The 10,610-nt window shown below is 34.8% G+C and overlaps 1 protein-coding gene across 1 annotated transcript in view; it reads right to left on the reverse strand.

Annotated features, from left to right (window-relative positions):
- Positions 1–10,610, reverse strand: part of FBXL13 (F-box and leucine rich repeat protein 13) — a 183,352-nt gene that overhangs the window by 152,180 nt on the left and 20,562 nt on the right. Inside the window, 4 exon segments of the mRNA XM_089917767.1 lie at positions 1,368–1,535; positions 3,799–3,908; positions 5,081–5,235; positions 6,348–6,415. Of these exon segments, the coding sequence (XP_089773893.1) occupies positions 1,368–1,535; positions 3,799–3,908; positions 5,081–5,235; positions 6,348–6,415 (501 nt within the window).

The raw sequence follows: 10,610 nt of genomic DNA on the forward strand, positions 1-10,610 counted from the left end.
TAAAATATAATTGACTGTTTAAAGCAAAAATAAATTCTAATGTAGGGTTTATAAATACATAGAAATAAAATGCATGGCAATAATAGCATGAAGCACAGGAGGGGGGAAGTGAAAGCATACTCTTGTTAGGTTCTTACATCATATGTAAAGGGATAAAAAATTAGTCTAAGGCATAAAGTGCAGTAAATTAAAAATGCAGCTGCTTACGATGTAAATAAAGAAACAGCAGTCAAAACGTTGGAGTTCAAAGACAAAAAGCAGCTGCATAAGTGTAGGAAGGAGTGTGATATGGCTTAGAAAAATAGCTAAGAATGACATATTAATATGACACAAAAAGAGAAATAATTAGGGCAACAGTAATAGACTCTGTTACTTAAAGCTTTAAAATTTCTCTCATCAGAAGACTCCATGGGCAAAATTGAAAGCAAGCATCAAGTGTAGGGGAAAACATCTCAAATACATTCCAGGAGAAGGGTGAATATTACCAGTATATAAAGAGCTATTATGAACGGTAAGAAAATTATAAGAATTCCAATTTAAAAACAAGCAAGAGATGAACAGGCAATTTATAAAGAGGAAACAGTAGACAAAAATGTCCTCATCCTAACTCTATGCCATATATAAAGTGCAAGATTAGATATAAATATAGGTGTAGATATCTTGTTTCCCAAAATAACTTGAGCTCAAGTCTCTACATTTAGAAGGATGGATTTAATACATGGAATTTTATAACGTAAATCTGCCATCAACCAGAATAAGACGATATTTTACAACTCTTCCACCACTTATCAGGTAGTCCCACAAAGTAGAAATTGCTTATTTATCAAAATAGGAAAGAATATAACCAGTAGTTGGAATTATGGCTTATATTTCAGAGATCAATTCAATGAGTTGTAAGCTATAGATACATGATTCTTGTTGTTATGAACTCATGATCTATGGAAGAAAGATGATAGGCATAAATATTTTAACTAACTGAAAGGTGCAATATGACAAGCCCCATTTATATTCTGGAGTGTAGATATAACGTTAAGATTAAAAGATTAGGGATTAGAGATTAAAAGCTAAGCATTGGGTTATCTAAAATCTGTTGTACCTTACATGACAATATATGCTTGAAGGAGGAAGGAAAGAAAGACATTCCTTTCATTCTTATTTACTATAGCTTTAATTTCTCCATTTTTGATTGTTATAACAATTTACAGCCATCCAAATTGATGACTTCCAAAAAATGAAATAGCCCAAAGCTAGTTGTAAAAAATATTTTTCTTCAAAATATGGCTTCCATCATTCATGCAAGGTTCATAAAACCACTCTTTAAACAAACATTGTGAAAATAACTAGTTAAGATATGAATTCATACGAACCTGCAGTACTGTTCTTTTGGGTAACTGTGAAACGTCAAATTCAGGAATCTCACCTACAAGAAAGACTTCAGACACATTTTGTTGAGGAGAAATGTATTCTTCTTTAGAATTTACTCTGAGTTTTAACTTGCTTCTCCATTTTTTAAATTGAAGTTCATGCTTTAACATCTGCCATGAAAATAATTTACAAATTCCATGGAACTCTTGTAAGGATTAAATGAGATGATACATGTAAAACACAATGCTTGATACAATCATAGCACCAATTAAACATTATTTATTATCATCATTGTCATTATATAAATTATCATTGTCCGGAGCATGTGTAATAATGTGTAGTCTCAGAATCACCATTATAGATCATTTCCACCAGTTGTCATACAACATTGGCATAGGCAGTCACCTTGAAGATGTGGTCCAGCCTTCTCTTTTAGAGATGAGGAAGCTGAATCCCAGAGAGTCAAGGTTCTGGTAATGCCAGAACTGGTATGTGGGGCATGGAAGGGTGAGGGTTAGCATGGAGCTATAGAAGGAGAGTTAGGGGAATTCCCCGGCAGTCCACTGCTTAGGACTCTGTGCTCTCACTGCCCAGAGCCTGGGTTCAATCCCTGGTCGGGGAACTAAGATCCCACAAGCCACATGGTGTAGCCAAAATGAAAAAAATAAATTAAAAATAAAAATAAATAAATAAATAAATATTTTTAAAAAGAGAGAGTCAGAAGAAAGAATTTGGAGAATTGCCTAATCTGTCATTATAGGAAGTCCCCATTTTAACTTTCAATACATTCCTTAAAACTGCATAATCAAGAAAACACCCAAAGGGTAAATAAGTGTTGTACCCATACAAGCACACACACACACACACACACACACACACACACAATTTTGATGTAATATATGGATATATTAGAGCCTAAGGAAGAGCAGACATTGGAGAGCTAGCACGTAGAAGTGTTCCCTGCCTCTCCTCCCAGCAGACACCTGCCATCCTTACTCCACCCTAGTGAATACTGGCCTAGTAATATTGTTAGGCCAAGATAGCACATAGCTAAAAGAAAACATTTTCTTTAACTATTTAATACATATCTATGTTGAGGATATTATTATCATATATATTTATATATATCAACTACTACAAAACATTGTGCTCAGTGTATGGGGATGGTTAAGAGAACAATACTGCCTGCTCTCAGGGATGTTCAGTTTAAGGGGATGTAAAAGGGGCAGCCTGGTCATGCACAGTTACCTTTTCACCATTAGACAATTAATGACCAGGCTAGAGGCCAGGTCAAAACATTAGCTTAGTACAAGAAGTGGTGGAAAACACAGAATGACCAGACTAAAACAGTGGTACCCAAAGTACAACCGTTTAACTGGCAACGTTGAAAATGTAGTCCACAAAAGGCAGGTGCTAGAGGACATCCGGTAAGAACACCAGTTCAATACCAGGGGATGGTAAACTTCTAGAGAGTAAGAATGATCAATGCTTTGTGCGTCTCAGTCTCCTCCGCAGACTCTAGCACTATTTCAAGCATTATGTGAGTAATAAATCTTTTCTTACTCTCTTGGTACATACGTAGTATCGTCAGTGTCAATATCTGAAACAATCTGGGGTGAGAGGCATTGATCTTCCCCTCCACAGGGCAACCATAACACAAGGGGGTTAATTTCTTCCTATTTTTCTCTTTCCTATTTATCCCAACTTTGTATTTCAAAGAATATTAATAAAACGTTACCTACTAAATAATGTAACTACAAAAAATTCCAGCATGTTTCTATGTCTGTTCCTACTAGTTACTATGAATATTTTAAAACAACATTAAATGATAATATACTGTACTGATAGCTAAAGCAAACTAGAGATACTTTTAAGTTTGGAGGAGTTTGCTTGGATCCTCTGTTTTGATTGATTTAATTCCTAATGGGTGTCCCAGTTAAGAATGATCCTTTAAATTTAGCAATTTAGTAGTTTAAAAAATAATTTAGTATTAAGATTATAATTTATTAAATTGAATGTTGAAAAGAATAAATAGCAATTTAATCTTATCTGGAAAAGAATAAATTTAGTCTTTATCATTTATTTCTCTGTTATAATCATATCAAACAGTTTCTCTTCCACTTTAGACATCTGTATCCACCTAAACACTTGCTTAAACAAAAAATCTTGGTGTCTTTATCAATAAATTTAAACAAAATGTTAAAAAGATTTTTCCTTGATGTTCATAGTTCAAATGAAACAACAAAATTTTTTAGGAAATATTTTGGGTAGCTGAGGTGACATTTAAATTACTAAGTTAAAAGAACAAGGACCCCATTAAAAGTATATAATATTCAGGACTTTAGTGTTTTCCACACAGCATTATTATCTGAGGCAACATCAATGTAACAGCAAAATTCAGTTTCTAAAAAAACTGTTTCCAATATGCCATACCAGCTCATCTTCTCTCTCTTTATACTTATGTCTTGCTTTATCCCTCCATTTAGTTAGGATAATTATCAGCTTGTAGCAGTAGAACATCTGTTGTACCCGCAGTAGTGTATCTGAAGAAAGTACATTAGATTACTGTATATAGTTAAAGCTGCTCTCAAAAAACAAAGTGTTTAATATTCTATCATGTTTATAATATGAACCAATGTTGCATCTAATAGTTTTTTATTTTAATTACATATGAAATTACTTTTGACAGCAGTAGATAGTACTCCTGAGACTTTATTAACCTGTAAACATCACCTTTGCCCTTATAAATTAAGATATAATAGATGCATTAAAATGTCAAGATATATATCATTTCTTTTTTAACAAATCTGTTCTTTATAAAACCAGAACTTCCACATTTATTCGTAGAAATACAATCATGAGGTAGTATTCTGATTTAGTTAAATACCCTATGATTAAATAGATTGTTCCATATATATATATGTATATATATATATATATATACATATATATATATATATATATATATATATATTTTAAACCAGGGGTCCAAAGCTCAAACATAGGGGCCAGGCTGGGAAGGAGGATGATTAAGGCAGGCCTTGGAGACACCACTCTTAGATAACTGTTTCCTCTCAGAAATAGAGACCCACTACCCTTATGTTAAAACCATCAGAGGGTCCACTCTGAGGTACCAACAGGAGCCAATCAAGAGGAAGTGATTCTCTGATTTGCAGCAGCCATAAACAAATCAGTATCTAGTGAGCTGGATAAAATCTCTATTCTTGCTCCTAAGAGCACATACATTCACTGTCCACTCATTACAACTATCAAGGGTTTAAGTAAAACTTAAGCTTATTTTTCTTTAAGTTTTCTCAGGTATTCATTAAATGAAATATCTATAAAGAATGAAGAGCTCTCTACAAAAATAGTCAGTTTTGATATCTATCAATCTATCTATATCTATACCAGCTCTCTGTTATGTAAAAAAGTTAATAGTAGATCCCTATTTATATTGAAACTTGTATATATATATATATATCACACAAATACATACAGAATTTTATTTTAAATATGCTGTTTTCTATTACACTAAAACCCTTTGAGACATATCTCATTAAATATTTTAAATTAGTGGCTTTACATTTCATGACAATCCTCTAGACATAAAAATAATAAAAAAAATCTTTAGTACAAATTATGTTTAACTGTTAAGTTTGTTGAAACTTTGGATACATGAAAACAAAAAACCAATTGTTACTATGTAAGGATTTACCTTTAAGTCGTTCTTTTCGACCTTTCACATAAGAGTACCAGTGATGAAATACACATCTCTTAAGTCTGAAATTGTCATATTCTATTGATTTTTCCATTTTTTCAGCCAGAAGTTCATCTTCATTTGTAGGAGGTATTGCTATCTTTCTCCACGTGCTGTAAGCAGAAAATACAGAAACATAATATTTTGATGTTATGGCAATACATTAGTAAATAAATTGAGAGAGAGAAGAAGAAATACACTGGGCTTCCTTTACCTCCTCAAAAACCACAGCATGAAAGAAATTGTTATTTTTATTGTTTTATTTACAGCCAGTCCTTGCATTTCCTTTAAGCTTGCACTTCTCTTGTCTATATTTCGAAAGCCCAGAAGGCTCTGAAATCTAAAAGTTTTTTTTTTTCATAACCTATTTAAGGGCAAAGCTAGACCTGACCTAAACTAATTTTGCATCAAAACCTCTCTGAATCTGACACATAGCTGTTCATAGTCTTTCTTCATTTTTCTTAGTAAGAATATACATATATGTTTTACTGTTGAAATACTAATATGTTCAGATATGTTTGGTTCCAACGTGCCATCCCAGACACCACTGAACATGTTATACAGTACACAGTATGTGCAGAGATTTCGTTTCTAAAAATTTTTCTTAGAAAGGAAATCTAGATTCCAAAACATGTTGTCTCCAAGGGCTTCAGATAAGCGGATTGTGGACCTATACTTTCAATTTTGAAGTTCTATTAAAAAAAAAAAAGTGACACCTCAAAGAAGTAAAGAACATCTTTTAAGTAAGTAAAAACCAATTAAATATTAAAGAACTATATAATACAAAATGGTGGAAACAAGATTAAATAGGTAGGGACTTCCGTGGTGGCACAGTGGTTAAGAATCCACCTGCCAATGCAGGGGGACACGGGTTCGAGCCCTGGTCCAGGAAGATCCCACATGCCGTGGAGCAACTAAGCCCATGCGCCACAGCTACTGAGCCCCCGCACCTAGAGCCAGTGCTCCACCACAAGAGAAATCACCGCAATGAGAAGCACATGCACCGCAATGAAGAGTAGCCCCTGCTCGCTGCAACTAGAGAAAGCCCGCCGGCAGCAACGAAGACCCAATGCAGCCAAAAATAAACACATTAATTAATTAATTTTAAAAAAAGATTAAACAGGTAAAATCACAACTGGCCAAAACTGAGCTGTTCTTCATCTGGAGAATGTCAAGAATAAGAACACAAAGAGGAAGAAATAGTGTATAAAAATCATGTTCTTACTAAAAGTGGGTCTTCAGTAAACGCCCAGTATAAAAAGTACATGCTTTTATCATTAATTCTGGAGTCACCTAAAATAAAGAAATGAAATAAAAAGCATTAGAAATAAATGGAATGCACAGGCTACCTCTGGAAGATGTACAAGAGAATGAGAGCGATGGTTGCATTTGGGAAGTAGAATAAGGCAGTAGGGAGACAGGAACAGACTAGAAGAACTATATACCATTTATATATTCTGGAATTTTATTGTGTATGCCTATTATCCATTTTTTTTTACAGTTAAAATCACAGCTTAAAATTTTCCCATTATATTGCACTTACTTTAAAGCATTTTCAGGTAAGTTACTATGGCATTATTATTATCAAGTATATTGATAGGAAATATTGATAGTTGTGGGTTGGCTGGTCACTATTAAGCTGAATGATTTTGCCTTCTCAAGGGTAGAAAATGAGGGAGGGATAAATTGGGAGATTGGAATTGACATATACACACTACTATATATAAAATAGATAACTAATAAGGACCTACTGTACAGCACAGAGAACTCTACTCAATACTCTGTAATGGCCTATATGGGAAAAGAATCTAAAACGGGTATATGTATATGTATAACTAATCCACTTTGCTGTACACCTGAAACTAACACAACATTGTAAATCAACTATACTCCAATAAAAATTTTTAAATAAAAATAAAAATAAATAAAATTAGGGGATGAGCCCAAACTCAAAAAAAAAAACAAACAAAAAAAGACTAGAAAATGAGATTCTCTGTTAAAAAAAAAATACAAGAATGCCTCACTTGCCAAGCAGGAATAGGAAAACTATATAAATTAAAAGTCTAAACTGTGGAATATGCTGAAAGAGATGCAGATATCACTTGCAGTTATTCACAATAACACACATTAATGTGGGAATGGCTCACTGAGGCTTGCTGAAATCGTCTGTACCTTCTGTACATTCTTTAAAGAGTAAAGATATATTAACAGTAGGTTAACATAATATAGGTATCTTTACTCCACCTCAATTGGACATCAAAGCTCTTAGGAAGGCAACAGCGGCAGCACTAAGCCTCCACCTTCAGATGGCTTCACAGGTTTGGGACAGAGACACTTGGATTTCTTGAATTCACACAGGACAGCTTTGAGATTCCCAGAAGCAATTGGTTGGAATTTTAAGGAGAAACCAACTTCCTGTGTTACGAAGATAGGGGCTAGAAGCAGTGAAATTTGGGATACTCCTATCAACACTGTTACTACCCCAGGATGGTGAGACCTGGGGAAATTTTGTAATAAATGAAAAGATAATGAAATACCATTACAAATCATTAATGCTAACTTACAAACAGGTACCGAATTTATGGCTCTTTAATGTCAGTAGTAATTGGTCCCATTACTTTTCTTTTTTGGCTGTGATGGGTCTTCCTTGCTGAGCATTTTCTCTAGTTGCAGAGAGCGGGGGCTACTCTTCGTTGCAGTGCGTGGGCTTCTCACTGCAGTGGCTTCTCTTGTTGCGGAGCACAGGCTCTAGGTGTGTGAACTCAGTAGCTGTGGCTCATGGGCTCTAGAGCACAGACTCAGTAGTTGTGGTGCACGGGCTTAGTTGCTCCACAGCATGTGGGATCTTCCCAGACCAGGGATCAAACCCATGTCTCCTGTATTGGCAGGCGGATTCTTAACCACTGTACCACCAGGGAAATCCCCCCATTAATTTTTAACTGTAAGTTACTCACTTTATTATATATGAGAAAATGGATGTATTTAAATAATACCTATAGAAAAAAGGTTTTACTTCTATAATACTTGATGTACCTAGTATAGTATAAGTTAATCATTAACTTCAGAATATAATTTTTGGTTTCTGGCATATTATAACATAATTTTTCTTCTGGTGGGCAATTCCTCTTTTTGCTCAGTTAATCCTTGAAATAAGAAATTATATATTAATTGTCTTAACACATCTTACCATATTTTAAAGCACCATGCCTTTATTTCATTCATGAGCTTTATTAATATCCCATATAGTGTCATTCTAGAATAATGCTAGCAAAATAGTATGGAGTTTGCTATAGATTGAATGTTTGTGTTCCCTGTAATTCATCTGCTGAAACCTAATCCCCAGTGTGATGGTATTTGGAGGTGGGACCTTTTGGAGGTGATTAGGTCGTGAGGGTGGAGCTCTCATGAATGAGATTAGTGCCTTTAAAAAGGAGACCCCAGATGGGCTTCCCTGGTGGCTCAGTGGTTAAGAATCTGCCTGCCAATTCAGGGGACACGGGTTCGAGCCCTGGTCTGGGAAGATCCCACATGCCATGGAGCAATTAAGCTCATGTGCCACTACTACTGAGCCTCTTGTGCTCTAGAGCCTGTGCACCACAACTACTGAGCCCATGCGCCACAACTACTGAAGCCCACATGCCTAGAGCCCATGTTCCGCAACAAGAGAAGCCACGGAAATGAGAAGCCCACGCACCGCAATGAAGAGTAGCCCCTGCCCACCGCAACTAGAGAAAGCCCACATGCAGCAACTAAGCCCCAACGCAGCCAAAAATAAAATAAATAAATAAACAAAAAGAGACCCCAGAGAGTTCCATTTCCCCTTCTGCCATGTAAGAGCATAGCAAGAAGATGGCAGTTTATGAACCAGGAAGCAGGCTCTCAAGACATCAAATCGGCCAGCACCTTGATCTTGGACTTCCCAGCCTCCAGAACTGTGAGAAATAAATTTCCCTTGTTTGTAACCACCAGTCTATGATATTTTCATTATAGCATCCTGAACAGACTAAGAGTTTATTAATATGTGTTGAATGCATTAATTTAAATCCCTCCCAACTCTGAATTGTTTATTTTTCATAGGCTATAAAAGCTAATAGTAATAAAAACAATAGTAAAAAGGAACCATGTCTTTAATGCAGAAGTGAGCACAGTCTAACATACAGTACCATGGGCTGACATAAGTATTGGCTTTTTCATGCTGAGTAGTTTTCTTATTTTTTGACCTTCTGCAGATTATTGACAGACCATTTAATATTCAAGGAGCTTTTGTGCATGGAGGGAAACATTCACTGCTATTTGTATTTTAGAGCTCTGTTTAATAAACACATAGTTAATTCAGTACAACTTGGAAAAATCTATTTTTCTTACACATGTAAATGTTTATTGCAAATTTCATTAGGTAAAGTCCCTGAAACAACTTAAACTAAATTAAAAACTTACGAAGATGTTCCTTAGAACTCTTAAATGCCATACACAGCAGACACACATACATAAATGCTATATCATTAGCTATTATTACTTATTTTACATTTAAACTTATCCTAAAGTAAACAGTATGAATCTAGTTTGTATCTTCACTATTTCTATACTTCATTATTTTTATTCCTTCCAGATTACAGTAACACTTATTTTGATTCCTCCTCAGGAAACAATCTCCATCTCAAAAGAGTACTTTTGCAAACCAGCAAGGATATAGGATGTGGTTATCTTGTTTAGGGCACAAGATCTGTCTGCTTCTCCCAAGTTATTAAAACCCCAGCTCCTGGGTTCATAAAGTTAAGTTTCCTTTTCATAGTTAAGCTTTGGTTGTTATATCAGTAAGACTTTTTAAGTCCACATCTTTCATTTAGATTTTAGAGTTTTGTTACTCAGTGCTCTCTCTGATAGCATCATTTTAAAAGTCGTATAAGGGAATGATCTCTAGGGCATATTGAGTGAGAAAAGCAAGAAGCAGAAGGCTATATGTAGTCTGCTACTTCTGTGTAGGAAGTCAAGGGGGAGGGGAATACATGTATTTGCTCATATTTAAAAAAAAAAAAAACAATGGTGAGATAAACTAAAAGCTACTAAAATTGGTTACCTAGAGAAAGGGATGGAATAGAGTAGATAAAGAGGCAGGAAAGGGAGCGATACTTCTCTGCGAACTCCTCATTTATTGTTTTGATTTTTGCTGTCATGTAATGTTACAAATAATTGAAAAAGCATAATTATATCAAAGAAAAAAAAAGATGACCATCGACACACAAAAAAGTATTATTTTAATGAAAATACCGGGTAAGATATATATATCTTAAAAGCAAAAAGAATTGCATAATTTTCTTAAACAGCTTTCCATAGTTCTTTGGTTAGTGGTCTTGTGGTATTGTTATTTCAAAACCATCATATGGGTGTTGTAGGATGAAACTAATAAGCAATTAGTTAATGTCAGGCAGACCATGGGTGCCTCCTGATGCGATGCATTAGAAGGAACCCAACATCTCCTCTGCATTAT

The sequence above is a fragment of the Delphinapterus leucas genome, chromosome 9, assembly GCF_059928025.1.
Source record: "Delphinapterus leucas isolate spDelLeu-1000000601 "Yukka" chromosome 9, BTC_Dleu_Yukka2, whole genome shotgun sequence".
Classification (NCBI taxonomy): domain Eukaryota; kingdom Metazoa; phylum Chordata; class Mammalia; order Artiodactyla; family Monodontidae; genus Delphinapterus; species Delphinapterus leucas.